General features: G+C 44.7%; 1 protein-coding gene across 2 annotated transcripts in view; it reads right to left on the minus strand.

Annotated features, from left to right (window-relative positions):
• Window positions 1-6082, minus strand: part of FAM234B (family with sequence similarity 234 member B) — a 37432-nt gene extending 31350 nt beyond the window's left edge. The window contains exon 1 of one of the 2 annotated variants that reach the window (XM_018048460.1): window positions 5748-6082. In XM_018048460.1, coding sequence (XP_017903949.1) covers window positions 5748-5784 — 37 coding nt within the window. In that variant the 5' untranslated portion in view covers window positions 5785-6082. The remainder of the gene's footprint in view (window positions 1-5747) is intronic. The other variant, XM_018048459.1, reaches the window with a different exon arrangement.

Genomic DNA, 24370 nt, shown 5'->3' on the forward strand with positions numbered 1-24370 from the left:
AGCAAGGTATTTAAAAGGACTAGAAAGAAAAGGACAGATATAGAGGGACAAAAGTGATCCAATCTACATGTAACTGAAGAAGAAAATAGAAAAGAAAATGAAACCAAAAATGATTTAAAAGACATACAAATAAAGCTCCTGCAGTTAAGTGTTAGTTGCTCAGTCATGTCCAACTCTCTGGGATCCCATGGACTGTAGCCCATCAGGCTCCTCTGTCCATGGGATTCTCCAGGCAAGAATACCGGAGTGGGTTGCCGTGCCCTTCTCCAGGAGATCCTCCCAACCCAGGGATCGAACCCAGGTCTCCTGCATTGCAGGTGGATTCTTTATAATCTGAGCCACCAGGGAAGCCCATACGAAAAAGGTTCCTGCCGTAGAGCAAGACCTGAAACTGCAGAATAAGGTGCCCACTGAGTCTCAAGAAAAATTGATACAGAGCAATCAATGCTGAAATATATCCTAGTAAAGGCAAAGAACTCCAAGGACAAAGACAGACTCCTGTGAGCGGCAGTCAGCCCAAGAGAAAAAGAAGCAAGTCATGAACGGTGGGAACAAAAATCAGGCTGACTTCTCCACAGCAAAACACATTACTAAATGACAGTGTGGCAATATGGAAAAATCCTCAAAGAAAGAAAATGAGACCGCAAAATCCAAGAACTGACCCAGACATGATATTTCCGAAATATAGAGGCAAGCACAAAAGATCACATATGCTTTCTTTAAGGGACCACAGATTACAACCAGTGCTTGGCCAAATTACAGAGGAAAATAAATATTGACTTTTTTTACTATTAATATGTATTTTTCCAGAACATGCAAAAGCAACCTTCCACTTAATTATTACAGCAAGTTTCAATTACAGAAGTCCTAAGTAAAATATGTTTTCTATCTGTTCACGGAAAAAGAGTGAAATATATAGTACATCACTTGCCTAAAGTTATACTCAGGCTGAGGAGTAACATCCAATCCATGCTTCAAACCTCAGGGAATTTTACCAACCTCTTGTCTGCTGATTTCAGCCACCACCCACATTTTTAGTCAATGAAAGGTTTTCAGAAAATAAAGAGAGGACACTGATTTCAGAATGTGCTTAGACACTCAGCTGTGTCCAACTCTTTGCAACCCCATGGACTGTGGCCTGCCAGGCTCCTCTGTCCGAGTGGGTTGCCATTTCCTTCTCCAGGGAATCTTCCTGACCCAGGAATAAAACCTGTGTCTCTTACCTCTCCTGCATTGCCAGGTGGATTCTTTACCACTAGTTCCACCTGGGAAGCCCGATTTCAGAATACATCACTGTAAATAAGCTTCCCATGACTGTCACTTTTAGAAAGACAGGATGCTGGGCAAACAGCAATCCCAAAATGAGATAGAGGAAAATATCAACAGGAAAGAGATGCAAGTGTACCAGCCCCAAGTGTTTTCAGGAAAACATACTATAATGTATCCTACTCTGTGACATGCACTATACTTTACACAGACTATCGCCTACACTCTACTGCAACTAAAGGTAAATCCCTCCCATCATGAATTAGTTTATCCAAGGGCACAGAATCATTCCAAGTTACACATAATAAACCATTACAATAACATTATGCTCTTCTATTCCCTTCGGTGTTTGACCTTTAAACTTTTAAATGAACTAAAAATATATATTCTAAGAGATAAGTTGCCCCACCAGCTGCTTTATGAATCTCACATTGTCCTTCTGTTACTAATTAACCGCATTCTACGCATGTTGGCCAAACGTCTTTCCATCTTGAGCTTGATGAAAGGATATGAAACTGAAAGACATCCCAGGGACTGTTCTTTCTTCACCAGGTTGATGGACACTGGCCACGAGCACATTACATCAGGCCCCCCTCCAGTTACCACATTTGCAAAGATCATAGTGCTGCTGCTGCTGCTAAGTCGCTTCAGTCGTGTCCGACTCTGCGCGACCCCATAGACGGCAGCCGATGAAGCTCCCCCGTCCCTGGGATTCTCCAGGCAAGAACACTGGAGTGGGTTGCTATTTCCTTGCCCAATGCAGGAAAGTGAAAAGTGAAACTGAAGTCGCTCAGTCGTGTCCAACTCTTAGCGACACCATGGACTGCAGCCCACCAGGCTCCTCCGTCCGTGGGATTTTCCAGGCAAGAGTACTGGAGTGGGGTGCCATTGCCTTCTCCAGATCATGGTGCTAATGATGAAGATAATAACAGCTGACCCTTACTGAATAATTAACATATATCAAAGATCAACAAACTTCTTCAGAACATCCGTCTCTTACTATGCCAAATAACCCTACTGTGTGGCTAACAGTGAAAGGTTCCATAATAATATTATTACTACATATGAAGAAACTAAAGGTTAAAGAGAATCTGATAAAGAGTGGATTAATCCAAGTCGCTCTCATGCTCTTCACCACCATTCTATTCTGCGTCCTTACACATAAAAATAGTGAGGATGTCATTGTAGTGATTCTGCAATACCTACAAATATCAAATTATTAGTACACCTGAAACTAATACAATGTTACATGTCAATGATATTCAGTGTAAAAAATAAGTAAATAAATAGTGAGGACGTTAACTAAAGTAACATGATACAGTAGCCAAAACAGGATGACAGCTTCACACACCCAATTACAGAGTACCTAAAAACGGCTCTCAGAAAGCAACTTCTATCTAATATAAAAGCTAACAGTTGTATTTGTGGTAGAAGGGAGAAAGGGCAAGAGGGAGAAAAGCAAAAGCGTGAGGAAAAAACCCGAAAGACCCACATCACCTAAAAAAAAACATACAGCCTTTGTTCCTGGGCCTAAACTCAACATTCAAAAAAGGAACATCACGGCATCTGGTCCCATCACTTCATGGCAAACAGATGGGGAAAAAGTGGAAACAGTGTCAGATTTCATTTTGGGCGGGCTCCAAAATCACTGTGGACAGTGATTGTAATCATGGAATTAAAAGACACTTGCTTCTTGGGAAAAAAACTATGACGCCATATTAAAAAGTTGAGACATCACTTTGCTGACCAAGGTCTGTGTGGTCAAAGCTATGGTTTTTCCAGTAGTCATGTATGGATGTGAGAGTTGAGCCATAAAGAAGGCTGAGCACCCCAGAATTGATGCTTTTGAACTGTGGTGTTTGAGAAGACTCCTGAGAGTCCCTTGGACTGCAAGGAGATCCAACCAGTCCATCCTAAAGGAAATCAATCCTGAATATTCATTGGAAGGACTGATGCTGATCCAATACTATGGCCACCTGATGCGAAGAACTGACTCATTGGAAAAGACCCTGATGCTGAGAAAGATTGAAGGCAGGAGGAGCAAGGTGACCACAGAGGATGAGACAGTTGGATGGCATCACCAACTCAATGAACATGAGTTTGGGTAAGCTCCGGGAGTTGGTTATGGACGGAAGCCTGGCATGCTGCATTCCATGGGTCACAAAGAGTCGGACATGACTTAGCGACTGAATTACAATCACCTGGACCTAAAAGTATCAAGAGTACCTGAGTGCTCAGGGCCCTACTGCCGTCCACACACACAGGTCCAGGACCAGACTGTGCTTCCCCTACCCGGTCAGCTGACACACTTACTGCATCTGAATAGTCCAGGAGTAACGATGAAGCCTCAGCATGCAAACGAGCTCTAGAGTTTCAAAAGCAAGACTTTTTGTTTCCCATTTCCAGCCTTTGAGAATGACAATTAGCTATATGTGAGGGGCCGAGGGGCTTCCCTTGTGGCTCAGCTGGTAGAGAATCTGCCGGCAATGCAAGAGACCTGGGTTCGATCCCTATGTTGGGAAGATCCCCTAGAGAAGGGAAAGGCTACCCACTCCAGTATTCTGGCCTGGAGAATTCCATGGACTGTACAGTCCATGGGGTTGAAAAGAGTCAGACACGACTGAGCAACTTTCACTTCACTTCAGAGGGGGCACGAGGGGGGAAAGAATCTAAAAGAAAAGGAGAAACAAAGCTAAATATGTCTGATATCCCATTACCCCTTGGGAGGATATCTACGCTATGCTATGTAGGCATGCTCAGCCATGTCCGACTCTTTGTGACCCCATGGACTACAGCCTGCCAGGTGCCTCTATCTATGGGATTCTCCAGGCAAGAATACTGGAGTGGGTTGTCATTTCCTTCTGCAGGGGATCTTCCCAACACAGGGATCGAAGCCAAGTCTCCTGAGTGGAGTCTTTATCACTGCGTCCCCTGAGAAGCCCATGGGAGGACACTATCCTACACTAAGGATATACACAGCTACTCTCTTCAAAATAAATCCTGCAGGTAAAGGGTTATCCCCATTCTATTCCAATGTTACATACACACTCCAATAGAGAGATCAGCGTTCCTTCCAAAGTTATAATGAGACCATGTGCAAAGAAAAAGTGTCTAAAGTCATGAAATCTGGGGACAGAAATGCAAATTCATATCAAATTCACAACCAACCCAGCGTCAGTCGTGGCACAATATAGCAGACTGGAAACTCCTTGAGAACAGGGACCTTTCACTGGGTATCTGCCAGACACCCAATCAGCCCTTTCTACCCATGCTAGGGAAGCAACTGTGTTTCTCACTAACAACTTAACCAGCAAACAGTTTATAGTTTAATGTTTAAAATGTATTTAGGTGGGACTTCTTTGGTAGTCCAATGGTTAAGACTGCCTTCCAACGCAGGGGGTGTAGGTTTGATCCCTGGTCAGTGAGCTAAGATCCCCCATGTCTCACAGCCAAAAAAAAAAAAACCGAAACAAAACATAAAACAGAAGCAATACTGTAATAAATTCAACAAAGACTTTAAAAATGGTCCACATCGAAAACAACAAACTTATTTAGATAAAAGCATAAATTTTTCTAAAGCCTTAAAATCTAAAATTTATTTGAGCAGAATAAATATACTTTTATTAAAATAGCAAGTTTCTAGCAGGACTGTTCCATTCTGGAGGTTTAAAAGGAAAAACAAAAACTTGGAGCTGTTGCCCCCAAGTACTGAATTAGCTCTGACTTCACCACTAGTGCCTCCTTAAGAGAATGTTCCATCCATCATCTGCAACTTACCGGTGCAAATAAATTATCCTCATAAATGCTCAGGCTTGAGAGCCTGAGGCTGAACAAGTGGAACCCAAGGCCCAGAATCTAAAGTCAGAAGACCCTGCATGTTCAAGTCCAGGCTTTTCCTATGCTGTTTGTGCGACCCTGGACAAGTCAATTTGACAATTTATTTTTTAGGAGTGGAAATAAATACCTGTTCCACCTACCTCACCGCATCAATGTTGTCATTAAATGGAGAAGCTGCTCCAAAGGGGTCACTCGCCATCCTGCCGCCCCCGTGCCCCCGTGCCCCCAACCCCCAGTCCAGCCCAAGACGGAAGAGTTGGAGACCCTCCTGTAGGTCCTTCGCGGCGCTCGGGAAAGGATGCTAACCTCATCGCCCTCCCCTGGGGACAGCAGCGACGCGCGCCCTGACATCCGCTGCCGCCGCCGCAGCGCCAGGCCACCATCCCGGCGCGCCTTCGGGGTCCTTCCCCCCGCGTTTCCCAGGTTCGCCCCGCGCCGGCAACCCCCGACCCGCCGGGCGCCTGTTTTGCCCCCTGGTGGCGCGTGGACCCCAGCCCGCGGGGGAGCTGCACCGTCTCGCCTCCGCGCGCCTGCAGCTCCGCTCGGGTTGAGGCCAGACTCCGATAGGCTTGGCCCCCGGGAGCCTGGAGTCCTCACCTCCCCAAGTCCGGCGGGGGCGAGGTGGTCGCGAGGTTGCAGCTTACCGGGGAGCTTGAGCGCCCTGGACAGCACGGTCGCCATGGTGGAGGCCCCGGTGCGCGTGCGCGCGCTCGCGTCCTGCCGGGAAGTGTAGTTCGCAGTCGAGGTGCGCGGGGCCGGGACCTGAAAAGGTGGGAGCCGGGCGGCGTGGCAGGGCCTGGAGGAGGCGCCCGCTGCCGCCTCCGCGCCCACGTGCGCGCTCCTGCCCCTCCACCCCGCCCCCTCCGGGACAGATGCCTCACTGGGTAGGTCAAGTCACCGCTCTGAGCCTCACTCTCCTCCCCCGTGAAATGGGGATCGGATACAGCCCACGGGCTTGCAGTGAGCACGGAATGAGATAATAGATAGGAGGCAAGGGTTGTGAAATACGCCTGGGCTTTGGAGTCAGACGGGTTTGAATTCAGCCCGCATCCCTCGCTGGGCCATCTAGGGCAAGTCACTTGTATGACTAAGCTTCGGCTTAGATATGGAGATAATAGCACCTACTTCAGGAGCATTTTGTGAGGATGATATTACATAATCTATTTAAAACGCGTAGCACACAGCAGGCACCTAGTAAGTGTGTTTTCTCTACGTTTCTCAGGTTAAAGGCGAGGTTTCCCCTGGAACTCTGAGCTTCATCTCTGGTTACCAGTTCTTTACAGGGATCCACTCAGCACCCTACCCCGCAGCGTCCAGCTTGAAGGGTCTAAGGAGGCAAGACCAGTCCTGTTTCTTCCCCTCAGGCACCAAGAGGTAGGCATTTTAGTCCAGGAATGCTGAAGACAGTATTTATCTTAGAACTGAAGCAGACCTTAGAGACTCCATGTTTTACTGAAGAGAAAACTAAGGTCTATAAAGGTGATGTGACTTCTTAGTGGCAAACAAAAGTTCTAAGAGCTCTCTCACTTGGACTGCCTTATTTGCATGAGAAACAGTCTTGGGACTGTCCTGTGGGGGCATTCCCAGCATTCTAACAGTTATCTCCACTGCACTTTACCCCACACAAAAATATAATATCACTCACGTCGACAGAGAGAAGATTCTGGAGCCAGGCCGTGCTTGCATGAGCATGAATGCTGAGTCACTTCAATCTTTTTCCACTCTTTTCAACCCCATGGACTGTAGCCCAGCAGGCTCCTCTAACCATGGGATTCTCCAGGCAAGAATATTGGAGTGGGTTGCCATGCCCTTCTTCAGGGGATCTTCCCCACCCAGGGATCAAACTTGGGTCCTCCATATTACAGGTGGAGTCTTTACCTTCTGAGCCAACAAGGAAGCCCTCCTGAGAATTAAATGGAGACATGCAAAGCACACAGAACCATGTGTGGCACTGTGTGTTTTGTGTTAGCTCTCCTTTTTATTAATAATTTATTACTTTTTGACAATGAAATAATAATAAATTTAATAATACTTTAATTAGTTAGTTAAGTTGCTCAGTCATGTCCAACTCTTTGCAACCCTGTGGACTGTAGCCCACCAGGCTCCTCCATCCATGGGATTCTCCAGGCAAGAAGACTGGAGTCGGTTGCCGTTTCCTTCTCCAGGGGATCTTCCTGACCCAGGGATCGAACCCAGGTCTCCCACAATGCAGGCAGACGCTTTAACCTCTGAGTCACCAGGGAAGCCCCCTAATAACTTAATAATAAATGTAATAATACTTTAACAGATTAGTAAAATTAGTTGTTTATTCTTTGTGTGTACTACCATTCCCAAAATGTCCACTGACACTTCTCTGGAGGTATGATTAAAAACCACGTTTGACATCTATGTGGGTCATCTAAGAAAAGCACCATGACCGGTCACAGTAAACCAGTAGAGGCTTACCTGATATCAGATTAGCTAACTGGAACACATTCTTGAGATCTAAAGACTGAGAAAAATAACCTTTAAGCTGAGTAGAATCAGTTTCTGCTGTAGGATAGGAACTTGGGTTTCTGGGAGAGGATGCCTGTGAGCTGAAATAGCCAGAAACAGGAGAGCAGGGAAGGAGAAAATCTGTCCATTTTTCTTTTCATCACATCCCTTTTTATGTGATGAAAGTAAAATAAATTGTACAAGGGAATTTCCTGGTGATCCAATGGTGAAGACTCAGGCTTTCATTGCCTTGGACCGAGGTTCAATCCCTGGCCAGGTAACTAAGATCCCAAAAGCTGCACAGTATGGCCAAAATTTTTTTTTAATTTTTAATTAAATTGTACAAAGTTTGATTAAAACTTTTCTTAAAACTATACTGTTGGGACATCCCTGGTGGTCTAGTGGCTAAGAATCCACACTTCCATTGCAGGGGGCACAGATTTGATCCCTGGGTCAGGGACCTAAGGGTAAACACTCCACCTGCAATGCAGAAGACCTAGGTACGATCCCTGGGTGGGGAAGATCCCCTGGAGAAGGAAATGGCAACCCACTCCAGTATTCTTGCCTGGAGAATCCCATGGTCAGAGGAGTCTGGCAGGCTGCAGTCCATGCAGAGGCACTGAGCCACGAATACCTTCACTTTCACTTTTCAGGAAACTAAGGTTTTACACAGGTGTGGCCCCCCAAATAAATCAAATAAATAAAAATAAAATTCTAAAAAAGAAAAGAGAATAATAGCATGCATTAAAAAAAAAAACTATCATCACCCATAGCACTTACATTTGTGCAGCACATGTGTGTAATTGTATGTGCATCCTACAGATACGGCATCTCTAGCCCTTCTTATGCCTAATCTTTTGGGCATTCCCCCTTTCCCCATCATCCCCCCAGATCTGCCAAAATGATTTTCAGGGGGACACAGATGCCAAGGAGTCCCTCCCTCCTGGCTCCCAGACCTTGCCTCCTCTTTGGCTCTCTTAACTCCAGAAATCTCTCCCACGCCCTCCACTTTTCCCCCTCATTTTAACAACAAGAACCACAGGTTAAAACAGTGTTTCTCACATTTAATGTACTTTCGTTCAATTACAGGGAAAAGTCCAAAGCAGCCACCGAACAAATCAGAATCCTCGACTTTTACCTAAAGAAAACCTGTGACATGCTCTCTAGTCACCTGGTGGACTTAAGGGCCTTGCTGTGCAAACTGCCCCCCCCACCCTACCCCCGACACAGAGGGCACCCTGGAAAATGTAAACACCTGGGCTTCCTAGCTTTCTTACCTGACCTCTATAGGAGGAGTGAAACTGGGGGGCTGGGGAGACGAGCCTGAGGACAGCCCACCCTGTCTGACCACTGTGCCTGCCGTGAAGAGAAGCAATGCTATATATGACAGTCACAGCTGAAACCGCAGAACATATTCTGGTCTCCCTACAAGGATCTGCAGTGGGACTGTTCCTCCTCACCTTCTAAGCTTCCAGTACTTTGTGGTGGAAAACAGTATTTGCTGATTTTTATGACCATTGTGATGCCCAATGTGTTAGTCCTTCAGTTGTGTCCAACTCTATGACCCCATGGACTGTGGCCCACTAGGCTCCTCTGTCCAGGGGATTCTCCAGGCAAGAATACTGGAGTGAGTAGCCATTCCCTTCTCCACGGGATCTTCCCGACCCAGGGATTGAACCCGGGTCTCGAACACTGCAGGCAGATTCTTTACTGTCAGAGCCACCAGGGAAGCCCCGCTGCTGCTGCTCAGTCGCTTCAGTCGTGTCCAATTCTGTGCGACCCCATAGACGGCAGCCCACCAGGCTCCCCCGTCCCTGGGACGCTCCAGGCAAGAACGCTGGAGTGGGTTGCCATTTCCTCCTCCAATGCATGAAAGTAAAAAGTGAAAGTGAAGTCACTCAGTCATGTCCGACTCTTAGCGACCCCATGGACTGCAGCCCACCAGGCTCCTCCATCCATGGGATTTTCCAGGCAAGAGGACTGGAGTGGGTTGCCATTTCCTTCTCCAATGCATGAAAAGTGAAAAGTGAAAGTGAAGTCGCTCAGTCGTGTCCGACTCTTAGTGACCCCATGGACTGCAGCCCACCCGGCTCCTCCATCCATAGGATTTTCCAGGCAAGAGTACTGGAGTGGGGTGCCATTTCCTTCTCCGCCAGGGAAGCCCTAGTATCGCTCAAAAATCTCCAAGCGTCCTCCATGAGCTCACAAGCAAATCTGATCATCTGGTATTTTCCCATTCTCTAGACAATACGTTCCGTTCTACTGGTCATGACTCTCCTACAAGCTTTTACCACTTCCTCTTGAAAACGGTACCTCACAGCAGCTGCCACCCCTCCCTCCTGGCACCGCTGGAGCCGTCCCAAGCCTCATGGCCATTTCCGCCTCCTTTCAGAAACTGTTACTTCTTCCTGTATCTCCCACCAGCCAGTGCCACCTCATGTTTGAGTACTGTTGAAATGTCAAAGCTGTTCAGGGCAGTGGCAGGTGGGGAAGACTGTCCCTTCCGTGTTAGACACTTGATTAGAAAAACAAATGCCATGCTGCCTTTTCCTCAAGGTCAAATGTAGTATTTTCATTAAACAGTGCTATTTGTTTTACCCAGTGAGTCAGTCGGGGCAAGGTTATTGCCATTATCAACAATCTCAAAACTTCAGTGGTTTTCAAGAATCAGGTCATTTCTGCTCATGGCAAGGTCAAGGTGAAGGTGGGGATAATCAGCCTGAGACTCTATTCCTCCAGATCATTCAGGGAACCAGCTTCTTCTGCCTGGTGCTTCTTCCTCCCTAAGGCCTTCGAGTCCCCAATGGATCATCTGTATCTTATGATCATGCAGGAAGTTTATGGGCCAGGACTGGAGGTGATATATGTGACCTCTGCCCACATTTATTTAGCCAGAACTTAGAAACAAAATGGGCTTCCCTGGTGGCACAGATACTAAAGAATCTGCCTGCAATGCAGGTTTGATCCCTGGGTTGGAAAGATCCCCTGGAGGAGGAAATGGCAAATCACTCCAGTATTCTTGCCTGGAGAATCCCATGGACAGAGGAGCCTGGCGGGCTACAGTACTGGTGGGCTGGAGTCGCAAAGGGAGTCAACACAACTGAGCGACTAACTAGATGCAAAATAGGTTTGCCAGGGAGATATAGGTGTAGGAAGGAAAGGAAACAAGTTTGCTGAGCTTCGAGCCAGTCTCTGCGACCACAGTCACCCCATATCTTTACAGGATACAGACCTGAGTCCTCAGTTTGGGGGAGGGTCATCAGGCTCTGCTCTACTTAGAAACATTCTTCTTTTCTAGGGACTAAAGCTTCGCTCTGAAACTGAGCTTGTTGTCCTGAGTTAGGACTTGCTGCTGCATCTAAGGACAAGCTCTCCTGGGAGGTTCCTCAGCCTCTCCACAGATGCCCGTTCCTCCATCCGTCAGCAGGGCCAGGGCCAGTCTGAACTCTCTGGCAGACATGCCTCAGGCTCAGAGTATTGTCCCTGCTGCTACAGGGGTGCCAAAGAGATTGAATCAGGGAGCAATACCTATGAGATCAAAAAGGAAAAATACTATGGGCTTTCCTGATAGCTCAGTTGGTAAAGAATCCGCCTGCAATGCAGGAGACCCCGGTTTGATTCCTGGGTCAGGAAGATCCCCTGGAGAAGGGCTAGGCTACCCACTCCAGTATTCTGGCCTGAAAAATTCCATGGACTGTATAGTCCATGGGGCTGCGAACAGTCAGACACAACTGAGTGAATTTCACTTTCTTTCTTTCACTATAGCAAATAACAGCGATAGCATGGGGACTACATTGGTGGTGGAGAGGATAAGAATCCACTTCCCAATGCAAAGGACACAGGTTTGATCCCTGGTCAGGGACGATCCCACATGCCAAGCAGCAACTAAGTCCAGGCTGGAACTACTGACCCCGAGCTCTAGAGCCCACACACCACAAGAAAGAGTAGCCCCCACTCTCCATAACTAGAGAAAAGCATGCCAGCAGTAACAGACTCCTAGCATAACCAAAACTTTTAAAATAAATTGTTTTTTTAAAACAGCCCACTGTCCCTCTAATGTTCAAGAAATGACAGCAGGGAGATGGAGAAAAGCAAAGGAAGTGCTCAGCAAAAATCTGGAGATGAGGTGCAAATGCCAAGGAGCCTATGATACCAGCCCTGCATTTAGAGCAGGAAGTTTGAAAAGGGGAGGTACAAGTGGCACATTTACTTCTCATCACAGAGAACTTCACTCTCTGATCGAGTTGCATGGTTTATCAAGAAGACAAACAGGTTTATGTTCAGAGTTTGGTTCAGTTCACTCGCTGAGTCTCGTCTGACTCTTTGCGACCCCACGGACTGCAGCCGTCCAGGTTTCCTTATCTGTCACCAACACCCAGAGCCTGCTCAAACTCATGTCCATTGAGTTGGTGATGCCATCCAACCATCTCATCCTCTTTCGCTCTTTTGTCCCCTTCTCCTCCTGCCTTCAATCTTTCCCAGCATCAGGGTCTTTTCCAATGAGTCAGTTCTTTACATCAGGTGGCCAAAGTATTGGACCTTCAGCTTCAGCATCAGTCCTTCTAATGTATATTCAGGACTAATTTCTTTTACAATTGACTGGTTTGATCTCCCTGCTGTTCAGAGGACTCTCAAAAATCTTCTCCAACACCACAGTTCAAAAGCATCAATTCTTCGGGGCTCAGCTTTCTTCATGGTTCCACTCTCACACATCCATATATGACTACTGGGAAAACCATAGCTTTGACTAGGTGGACCTTTGTTGGAAAAGCAATGTCTCTGCTTTTTAATATGCTATCTACGCTGGTCATAGCTTTCTTCCAAGGAGCAAGTATCTTTTAATTTCATGGCTGCAATCACCATCAGCAGTGATTCTGGAGACCAAAAAAATAAAATCTCTCACTGTTTCCATTGTTTCCCCATCTATTTGCCATGAAGTGATGGGACCAGATGCCATGATCTTAGTTTTCTTAATGTTGAGTTTTAAGCCAACTTTTTCACTTTCCTCTTTCACTTTCATCAAGAGGTTCTTTAGTTCTTCTCTTTCTGCCATAAGGGTGATGTCACCTGCATATCTGAGGTTATTGATATTTCTCCCAGCAATCTTAATTCCAGCTTGTGCTTCACCCAGCTGGGCATTTCGCATGATGTACTCTGCATATAAGTTATATAAGCAAGGTGACAATATACAGCCTTGACATACTCCTTTCCAATTTGGAACCAATCAGTTGTTCCAGGTCTGGTTCTATTGCTTCTTGACCTACATACAGGTTTCTCAGGAGGCACGTAAGGTGGTCTAGTATTGCTGTCTCTTTAGGAATTTTCCACAGATTGATGTGATCCACACACTCAAAGGCTTTAGTGTAGTCAATGAAGCAGAAGTAGGTGTTTTTCTGGAACTCTCTTGCTTTTCTGTGATCCAATGGATGTTGGCAATTTGATCTCTGGTTCCTCTGCCTTTTCTTTTTTTTTTTTCCCCACTTTTAATAATGCTTTTTAGTGCTGTAACAACGAGATCTACAACAAAGTATAGAACAGATGCTAGTTATCCAACGATAATAAATCGGTGATCAATAGAGTCTCTTCCAATTCATGCGTGTCAATAGGTCCACTGCTGCTGCTGCTGAGTCACTTCAGTCGTGTCCGACTCTGTGCGACCCCACAGACGGCAGCCCACCAGGCTCCCCCGTCCCTGGGGTTCTCCAGGCAAGAACACTGGAGTGGGGTGCCATTTCCTTCTCCATCCTCTGCCTTTTCTAAAACCAGCTTGAACATCTGAAAGTTCTCAGTTCACGTACTGCTGAAGCCTGGCTTGGAGAATTTTGAGCATTACTTTACTAGCGTGTGAAATGAGTGCAATTGTGCAGTAGTTTGAGCATTCTTTGGCATTGCCTTTCTTTGGGATTGGAATGAACACTGACCTTTTCCAGTCCTGTGGCCACTGCTGAGTTTTCCAAATTTGCTGGCATATTAAGTGCAGCACTTTCGCAGCATCCTCTTTTAGGATTTGAAATAGCTCAACTGGAATTCTGTCACCTCTACTAGCTTTGTTCATAGTGATGCTTCCTAAGGTCCACTTGACTTCGCACTCCAGGATGTCTGGCTCTAGATGAGTGATCACACCATCATGGTTATCTGGGTCATTAAGATCTTTTTTGTATAATTCTTCTGTGTATTCTTGCCACTTCTTCTTAGTATCTTCTGCTTCTGTTAAGTCCATACCGTTCTGTCCTTTATTGTGCACATCTTTGCATGAAATGTTCCCTTGGCATCTGTAATTTTCTTGAAGAGATTTCTGCTGTTGCTGCTAAGTCACTTCAGTCATGTCTGACTCTGTGCGACCACATAGATGGCAGCCCACCAGGCTCCTCCATCCCTGGGATTCTCCAGGCAAGAATACTGGAGTGGGTTGCCGTTTCCTTCTCCAGAGAAGGGATCTCCACTCTTTCCCATTCTGTTGTTTTCCTCTATTTCTTTGCATTGATCACTGAGGAAGGCTTTCTTACCTCTCCTTGCTTTTCTTTGGAATTCTGAATTCGGATGGCTATACCTTGACTTTTCTCCTTTGCCTTTCACTTTTCTTCCTTTCTCAGCTATTTGTAAGACCTCCTTAGACAACCATTTTGCCTTTTTGCATTTCTTCTTCTTGGGGATGGTTTTGATCACTGCCTCCTGTACAATATTATGAACCTCTGTCTATAGTTCTTCAGGCACTCTATCAGATCTAATCCCTTGAATCTATTTGTCACTTCCACTGTATAATCATAAAGGATTTTATTTAGGTCATACTTGAGTGGTCTTGTGGTTCCCTACTTTCTTCAACTTAAGTCTGAATTTTGCAATAAAGAGTTCATGATCTAAACCACAGTTAGCTCTCGGTCTTATTTTTGCTGACTGTATAAGCTTCTCCATCTTTAGTCGCAAAGAATATAATCAATCTGATTTCAGTATTGACCATCTGGTGATATCCATGTGTAGAGTCGTCTCTTGAGTTGTTGGAAGAGGGTGTTTGCTATGACCAGTGAGTTTTCTTGGCGAAACTCTGTTAACCTTTGACCTGCTTCATTTTGTACTCCAAGGTCAAACTTGCCTTCTTGACTCCCTCCTTTTGCATTCCAGTCCTCTATAATGAAAAGAACATCTTTTTTGGGTGTTAGTTCTCGAAGGTCTTGTAGATCATCATTCATTTCAGTTCTGTTGCTCAGTCGTGTCTGACTCTTTGTGACCTCATGAACCGCAGCACACCAGGCCTCCCTGTCCAGCACCAACTCCTGGAGTTTACTCAAACTCATCTCCACTGAGTCAGTGATGCCATCCAACTATCTCGTCCTCTGTCATCCCCTTCTCCTCCTGCCCTCAATCTTTCCCAGCATCAGGGTCTTTTCCAATGAGTCAGTTCTTCACATCAGGTAATCAAAGTATTGGAGTTTCAGCCTCAACATCAGTCCTTCCAATGAACACCAGGACCGATCTCCTTTAGGATGGACTGGTTGGATTTCCTTGCAGTCCAAAGGACTCTCAAGCATCTTCTCCAACACCACAGTTCATAAACATCAGTTCTTCGGCCCTCAGCTTTCTTTATAGTTCAACTCTCATCCATACATGACCACCGGAAAAATCATAGCCTTGACTAGATGGACCTTTGTTGACAAAATAATGTCTCTGCTTTTGAATATGCTATCTAGGTTGGTCATAACTTTCCTTCCAAGGAGTAAGTGTCTTTTAGTTTCATGGCTGCAATCACTGTCTGCAGTGATTTTGGAGCCCAAAAAAATAAGTCTGACACTGTTTCCACTGTTTCCCCATCTATTTGCCACCAAGTGATGGGACCGGATGCCGCGATCTTAGTTTTCTGAATGTTGAGCTTTAAGCCAAATTTTTCACTCTCCTTTTTCACTTTCATCAAGAGGCTCTTTAGTTCTTCTTCACTTTCTGCCATACGGGGGGTGTCATCTGCATATCTGAGGTTATTGATATTTCTCCCGGCAATCTTGATTCCAGCTTGTGCTTCTTCCAGCCCAGCATTTCTCATGATGTACTCTGCATATAAGTTAAATAAGCAGGGTGACAATATACAGCCTTGACATACTCCTTTTCCTATTTGGAACCAGTCTATTGTTCCATGTCCAGTTCTAACTGTTGCTTCCTGGCCTGCATACAGGTTTCTCAAGAGGCAGGTCAGGTGGTCTGGTATTCCCATCTCTTTAAGAATTTTCCACAGTTTAGTGTGATCCACACAGTTGACTACTGGCATAGTCAATAAAGCAGAAATAGATGTTTTTCTGGAACTCTCTTGCTTTTTGGATGATCCAGCAGATGTTGGCAATTTGATTTCTGGTTCCTCTGCCTTTTCTAAAACCAGCTTGAACATCTGGAAGTTCACAGTATACGTATTGCTGAAGCCTGGCTTGGAGAATTTTACGCATCACTTTACTAGCATGTGAGATGAATGCAATTGTGCGGTAGTTTGAGCATTCTTTGGCATTGCCTTTCTTTGGGATTGGAATGAAAACTGACCTTTTCCAGTCCTGTGGCCACTGCTGAGTGTTCCCAATTTGCTGGCATATTGCATAGGTAATCACAGAGCTGTTCAACTTCAGCTTCTTTGGCACTAGTGCTTAGGGCATAGACTTGGATTACTGTAATAATGAATGGTTTGCCTTGGAAACGAACAGAGATCATTCTGTCTTTTTACAGACTATGCCCAAGTACTGCATTTTTTACTCTTTTGTTGACTATGAGAGCTAATCCATTTCTTCTAATGGATTTTTGCCCACAGCAGTAGATATAATGGTCATATGAATTAATTTTGCCCATTCCGGTCCATTTTAGTTCACTGATTCCTAAAATGTTCACTCTTGCCATCTCCTGTTTGACCACTTGCAATTTACCTTGACTCATGGACCTAACATTCCAGGTTCCTATGCAATATTGGTCTTTACAGCATCGGACTCCACCTCCATCACCAGCCACATCACAACTGGGAGTTGTTTTCACTTTGGCTCTGTCTCTTCATTCTTTCTGGAGTTATTTCTCCACCATATTGGGCACCTACCGACCTGGGGAGTTCATCTTTCAGTATCATATCTTTTTGCCTTTCCATACCGTTCATGGGGTTCTCAAGGCAAGAATACTGAAGTGGCTTGCCATTCAGTTCTCAGTGGACCATGTTTTGTCAGAACTCTCCACCACGATTTGTCCATCTTTGGTGGCCCTGCACAGCAGGGCTCACAGTTTCACTGAGTTAGACAAGGCTGTGATCCAAGTGATCAGTTCGGCTGGTTTTCTGTAATTGTGGTTTCCATTCTGTCTGCCCTCTGATGGATAAGAGTAGGAGGTTTGTGGAAGCTTCTTGATGGGAGGAATTGGCTGTGGGGGAATCTGGGTCTTGCTCTGATGGGCAGGGCTATGCTCAGTAAATCTTTAATTCAATTTTCTGTTGATGGATATTCCCAGAGCATCCCTTAATAAAACACAGGGGCTCAAGGTCATGCTACAATTGTTCTTACTCTGATATGGAGAAGGAACAATTTAACTCAGTAATCACTGAACATGTGGTACTGCGGTAAGTACTAGGGACAAAGAGAGGATTGTCTTCTCCTCTGTTTGACTTCTAATTACTGGAATATTTCATTGCTCAATCCTGAGATTTTTCTTCTTATCTCAGAAACTGTATGTTCATTTCTTTACATCTATTATTCCCCATTTTATCTCCATCTAAATGTCTCCATAGACTTCCAAGCTTGTGTATACCAACTGGCTACTTGAAATATGTATTTGGTAATGTCATAGATATCATAATTAACATGCTCAAAATAAAACTGTTGTTTCCCCACTCATCAAAAATAAATAAACATAAAAATAAAACAATAGGGCTCATCCAGCTTAAACTCATATAGACTTCCAATCAATAGAACTTTCTAGACTAGTCTAGCATAACCTAGACTATAAAATGCTTTCTGGCCCCTGAGATTTAAACAAAGTCTTCTTAACAACTCCCTAGCTGGCACATATGTTGAAGAGTGACAATTATAAAAAGGATAACCAACAAGGACCTACTGAACAGCACATTGAACTCTACTCAATATTCTGTAACAACCTAATCAGGAAAAGAATTTGAAAAAGAATAGATACATATATGTGTATAACTGAATCACTTTGTCATCACACCTGAAACTAACACAATGTTAGCCAACTGCTGTCCAATATAAAATAAAAAGTTTACAAAAAAAAAACCAGAAAGACAGTAATTAAGGACAGATCCACCAGAATTGATGCTTCCAAACTGCAGTGCTGGAGAAGATTTTTGAGAGTCCCTTGGACTCCAACGAAATCAAACCAGTCAGTCCTAAAGGAAATCAACCCTGAATATTTATTGGAAGGCCTGATGCTGAAGCTGAAGCTCCAATAGTCTGGCCACCAGATGCGAAGAGCTGACTCATGGGAAAAGACCCTGATATTGGGAAAGACTGAGGGCAAGAGGATAAGGAGGAGACAGAGGATGAGGTGGTTGTATGGCACCACTGACTCAATGGACATGAGTTTGAGCAAACCCTGGGAGATAGTGGAGGACAGGGAAGCCTGGCATACTGCAGTCTATGGGGTCGTAAAGAGTCGGACATGGCTCATCAACTAAACAACAACAAAAAATGGAAAACTATATGCTTCACTCATAGCATACTAGCCCAAAGTAAAGTGAAAGAGAAAGTGAAGTCGCTCAGTCGTGTCCGACTCTTTGCGACCCCATGAACTGTAGCCTACCAGGCTCCTCCGTCCCTGGGATTTTCCAGGCAAGAGTACTGGAGTAGGTTGCCGTTTCCTTCTCCAGGAGATCTTCCCAACCCAGGGATCGAACCCAGGCCTCACTCATTGCAGGCAGACGCTTTACCATCTGAGCCACAAGGGAAGAAGAAGCCAAAGTAAAAACCCCTTCAAAATGGTACCTGATTCTTGATAGGTATTCAGTGTTGAAAGTGACTGATATTTGGCCAACATTTGTTCTAACTGGTTGGGAATTCCTAGCTGATTAGTCAGACATGTTCTTATTTGTCAGGACATGTACTGATTTGTTAATATTTATATTAGACCTTGGTTAAGTCTTTTCAGTTCTACAGCTCCTGTTCACTGGTTGACTCCTGAGTGATGCTCTCAAAGTCAATAAGTTAGGGTACCACTGATTATATAACTAACATACTAGAAGACTTCATTTTTCTTCTTTCTCAGAGGATTTATCATAAGCAGCAGTGTTGTAATGATTTGAATATCTGTCTACCACAAAACGTTGAGTTATTTAAGAAAAGAAGTGACGTGTTTCTTTTTCATCTTTTTTAGCCCTACACAATGCGAAGCACGTTGTCTCAGCTGTCTGTTGGATAAATTGGAATTCATGAATAACATCACGTTATAGAGAAGAATAAAGTCGTTAGAAAAAAATCAATTTTTAATCAGGGGATACCACTTTTTAGAAATGTTTTCTGCTTAAGTTCACATTTCTTGATTCCTGTAATCCAGATATGCTCAGAGAGATCCAGGGAGCCGTGGTGCCCCCAATTCTTTCACTGCACCTCTTCATATCAGTGCCATGTCCAAGCACCCATCCTGTTTGACTTCAGGAAAGCCAGTCCCACTGCACATGTAGCCCTCAAAAATGCTTATACACTCCACACTTGCCTCATGACTGCCAACTGGCCCTCCAGTTAGGTGGACTCAGCTTTTCTAATAACCACCTCTGGTCATCTCTGCGTCTCCACAGGACATCATAATAGAAAATAAGCAACACTGACACTTGCTATCAAGGGACCTAGAGTCCACTAGTTATATCCTTCTGAAGGGCCATGCCTGGCCAATTCTTTCCCCAGAGTTGGGTATGAAGTAGTGAACAAATTCGGCAAGACCCTTCCCTTCAAAGACCTAGCAATCTAGTAGGGGAGACAGACATTAAGCAAGTTATAACTAGTCTTATCATTTTGAATGGTGATAAACACTATGACTGAAAGGAACCCAGTACCATGAGTCAGTTACGTGGGGAACACAGCTTAAGTGGGGGGTGGGGGCGAAGAAATGACTCTCTGAGAAATTAAGACGTAGAGAATGGGTAAAAGCTGACTGTGCCCAGGTCAGAACAGAGCTTGGTTTTCTGGAGGAAAGCAGCGGGCCTGGAGGACAGTTGTGCAAAGAGCTGGTGGTAAGAAGTAAGAGGTAACAGGAGCCAGATCATACAAATGACCTCAAGGCCTTGACTCTGAAAGACTTTTATCAATAAACATGGAATCAGCTTGTTTTGTTGTTCAGCCACTCAGTCGTGTCCAACTCTTTGCCACCCCACGGACTGCAGTATACCAGACCCCATGGGCTGCTTTCCTGTCCTTCACCATCTCCAGGAGTTTGCTCAAACTCGTGTCCGTTGAGTTGATGATGCCATCCTACCTTCTCATCCTCTGTCGCCCTCTTCTCCTCCTGCCCTCAATATTTCCCAGCATCAGGTTCTTTTCCAAAGAGGCGGCTCTTCACATCAGGTGACCAAAGTATTGGAGCTTCAGCATCGATCCTTCCAATGAATATTCAGGGTTGATTTCCTTTAGGATTGACTGGTTTGATCTCCTTGCTGTCGAAGGGACTCGCAAGAGTCTTCTCCAGCACCACAGTTCAAAGGTATCAATTCTTTGGTGCTAAGCCTTTTTTATTGTCCAGATAGCATCTAGCTGGCTCCTATGTGGAGAAAATAGAGGAAACCAGAAGTGGAGACCAGGCACAAATTCTGACTCTTTACCTGACTTCTGTTTTAGCAAGAAGGAAAATGTGAGCGCTGTTTATCTTTCTATTATACAACCTGTTGACCCTCAAAAAACTCACATTCCTCCTCCCGGGAGCCTGGCTGTGAATGCAAGTTATCTACTCCTAGCCTGACACATGCCTGCCACTCCAGCAGCCAGGCACCCACAGGACTGAACCATCTGAAAAGTGAAAGTGAAGTTGCTCAGTCTTGTCCAACTCTTTGCAACCCCGTGGACTGTAGCCCGCCAGGCTGCTATGTCCATGGGCCCTCTATCCATGGGATTCTCCAGGCAAGAATACTGGAGTGGGTTGCCATTTCCTTCTCCAGGGATTCGTCCCGACCCAGGGATCGAACCTGGGTCTTCTGAATTGCAGGCAGATTCTTTACCCTCTGAGCCACCAGGGAAGCACCATCTGAGGACTGAACCAAATCACATACAGACACCACGGCTCCCTGGATCTCTCTGCCCTGAGTGATGCCCCAGGCATCACTATCACCTTAGGTGACAGCCCAACACACACGTATGGAAATAAACTCTTTCCTTCTATATTAATCTGTCACAAGGAAAAGTAAATGGCCATCATATGAGGTATGGTATATGAAAAGTAATTTCTTCTTAACATACAATCATAGTGAATACTAGCCACCATTCACATGCTGCACGCTGTTACTTTGGTCGTGTCCGACTCTATGCGACCCTAGGGACTATGGCCCGCCAAGCTCCTCTGTCCATGGGATTCTTCAGGCAATAATACTGGAGTGGGTGGCCATGCCCTCCTCCAGGGGATCTTCCCGACCCCGGGACAGAACCCGCGTCCCTTATGTCTCCTGTATTGGCAGCTTCTTTACCTAGCGCCACCTGGGAAGCCCCAGCCATTATTCACACTCCTATACAATTAACAGTTTCAGCTTTCCTTATTTGAAGCACGTTGTAACAATGTAGGTGTTAGTTGCTCATTTGTGCCAGGTTCCTTGAGACCCCATGGACTGTAGCCCCCCAGGTTCCCTTTGTCCATGGAATTCTCCAGGCAAGAATATTAGAGTGGGTTGCCATTCCCTTCTCCAGGGGACCTTCGAGACTCAGGGATCCAACCCGAGTCTCCTGCATTGCAGGCAGATTTGTTCCTATCTGAGCCACCAGGGAAACCTATATAATAAGGTAACTTCTGAGTTACATTAAACCTAAAAATTATTTCTCAAATAGTTGTTGTAAAAACTATTTTGTAAATATTTTTCATCATCACCTTATTATTCCTTAAATATTTTATTATAATCTGTCTCTAATATAATCTGATAAAAACTGATTGCCACGTATAATACTTCTGGCCATTCTCCTGGGTTTGGCGACCAGCTTAGCTCGTCAGCCTGGGCTTTGTCATTTCCAGGGTGTTAGCTGAGGTTCTGAGAGGATAAATGGCAGAGCCGAGAGGATGTATGTAGTCATAAACTACGCAGAGGTTGTGAAACAAATGAATCTCCTCCATGTTCGCCACCACAAGTATTTTCATTCATTCTTTTTTCTTTTCTTTTGGTTTCCTTCCAAGCACTTGTCCTTAAAGAGCTGAAGGCTCTGAGAAAATTTTCCAGAAACTGTGTGTATAAAGCTGCCTTTTATGTATCCAGTTCTTTAAATCTCGTTCATTTTATTTCTTTCTTATCATAAATCTTCTTTTTTATTTTAGTCATCAAGACCTCTACATTTTATTCTTTCATCTAAGTAATTACTTTTTTATTCCCTTACCCCATTCTTAGAGACCACAGGGGGGGACTTACAGATGAAATTTTGCATAAAGGCATTCTTTCCTTCCCAACACAACTGGCTCATCTATTTCTTTGTACGAGTCGGTCTTAAATATTTTTATTTATTTATTCAGCTTCATTAGGTCTTAGTTTGTGGAAAGCAGGATATCCTGTGGCATGAGGAATCTAGTTCCCTGACCAGGGATCAAACTCAGATCCCTGAATTGGGAGCCTGGAGTCTTAGCCACTGGACCACCAGGGAAGTCCTTGTATGAGGTAATCATGAAAACCTGAGTTTTATTCTTCACTTGGACAACTTTGCATGAAGCTAATCTTTCCTCTGCTTCTGCAGTCTTAAAATCCAGCACTGGTCTTATTTGAGGAGATACTTTGATATGGGTTTTTATATTTCTCTCCATCACTTTTTGGAGGAACACTTATTCCCAATCCCAGATTTCCATATGGCGGCATTTCTGCTAGAGCACCATGGAAGAAGTGTTTTCTGATTGGTGAGATCAGCAAAAAGGGAGGAAAGCATATTAGCATGGCTGCTTCCCCTTTGCATTCATTCATTCATTCACTTTTTAAATTATTCATTCAACAAATATTTGAGTGACTGCTACTTTCTGGGCTGTATTCTAGACCCATAAACAAAATAGTGGAGTCAGGTCAGGGACAAGATAGGTAAATAAACAAAATATACAATGTATCAGATGGTGATAAATGTCATGGATAAAAATAGAATAGGGAAGGGGAAATGAAGTGTGGAAGTGACTGGCAACGGGGGAGGAGACTTCCAATTTCGAATTTGATGGTTAGAGAAGACCTCAGTTGGAGAAGACAGTGGCACCCCACTCCAGTACTCTTGCCTGGAAAATCCCATGGATGGAGGAGTCTGGTAGGCTGCAGCCTGTGGGGTCACTAAGAGTCGGACACGACTGAGCGACTTCACTTTCACTTTTCACTTTTCACTTTTCACTTCCATGCATTGGAGAAGGAAATGGCAACCCACTCCAGTGTTCTTGCCTGGAGAATCCCAGGGACAGGGGAGCCTGGTGGGCTGCCGTCTATGGGGTCGCACAGAGTCGGACACAACTGAAGTGACTTAGCATCAGCAGCAGAAGACCTTAGTAAGAGGGTGACATTTGAACATGGATTCCAACATGGAGATGGCAGGAATAGCAGGTGAAAAGCCCGAGGCATACCTGGACTCTTTGAGAACCAGCAAGAATGTGGCTGGAAAGTATGGTTCTAGGGGGAAATTAGCAAAAGATGAGCTCAGATATGGCCAGAGCGGAAACAGGTTATGTGGGCTTTGCAGGTATGAACAAAAACTGGCTTTTAGTGTATATTAAATAGGGAATGATTTAAAGTTTAGGGGCACAAAAGTGTTGATTTTAAAAGACTTAGAAAAAAATTTTTTTAAAAAATAAAATAAAAGACTTAGATGTTATCACTTCTATGTGGAATCTAAAAAGAAATGGTAGAAATGAGCATATTTACAAAGCAGAAATCGAGTCACAGATGCAGAAATCAAACTTATAGTTACCAAGAGGGAGAGGGGCAGGGAGGAGGGATAAATTGGGAGATTGAAATTGGCATACAAACACTAATATATGTAAAAATGCTACATATTAAGGACCTACTGTATAGCACAGGGAATTCTATTTAATACTCTGTAATGACATACGTAGGAAAAGAATCAAAAAAGTAGATATATGCATATGAATAACTGATTCCTTTTGCTGTACAGCAGAAACTAACACAATATTGTAAGTCAACTAAGCTTCAATAAAAATAAATAAGTAAATAAAGCTTGTTTTAAAGGGATTCTTTTGGGTCAGTTTGCCGTTCTGAGACTAGACTATGAGGATGGTAGGAGTGATGAACAACTTTTGGCCACAGCAATCATTCAGCTGAGAACTGATGGTGGTTCAGACTAGGGTGGTGGTCCCAGAGGTGAAAAGTAGTATTAAGATTCTTAATTTATTTTGAAGGTAGACCCCTGGGGACTTGCTAACAGATTGAATGTGAGGTATGAGAGAGGAACCAAGGAGGCTTTGAAGCTTTGGCCTGAGCAACTGGAAAAGAGGATCAGAGGAGAAGCAGGCTGGAAAGGGAAAGTCAGAGGTCTGTGCTGGGATGTGCTAAACTGGACATCCAATCAGACGTGCAAGTGGAAATGGAGACTAGGCAGCTGATATAAGGATCTGGAGTTCAGAGAGAAGCCCTTAGGTCTTCACAGGTGGTGGGAGTGGTAAAGAACCCGCCTACCAG

This window comes from Capra hircus, chromosome 5, assembly GCF_001704415.2.
Source record: "Capra hircus breed San Clemente chromosome 5, ASM170441v1, whole genome shotgun sequence".
NCBI classification, from domain to species: Eukaryota; Metazoa; Chordata; class Mammalia; order Artiodactyla; family Bovidae; genus Capra; species Capra hircus.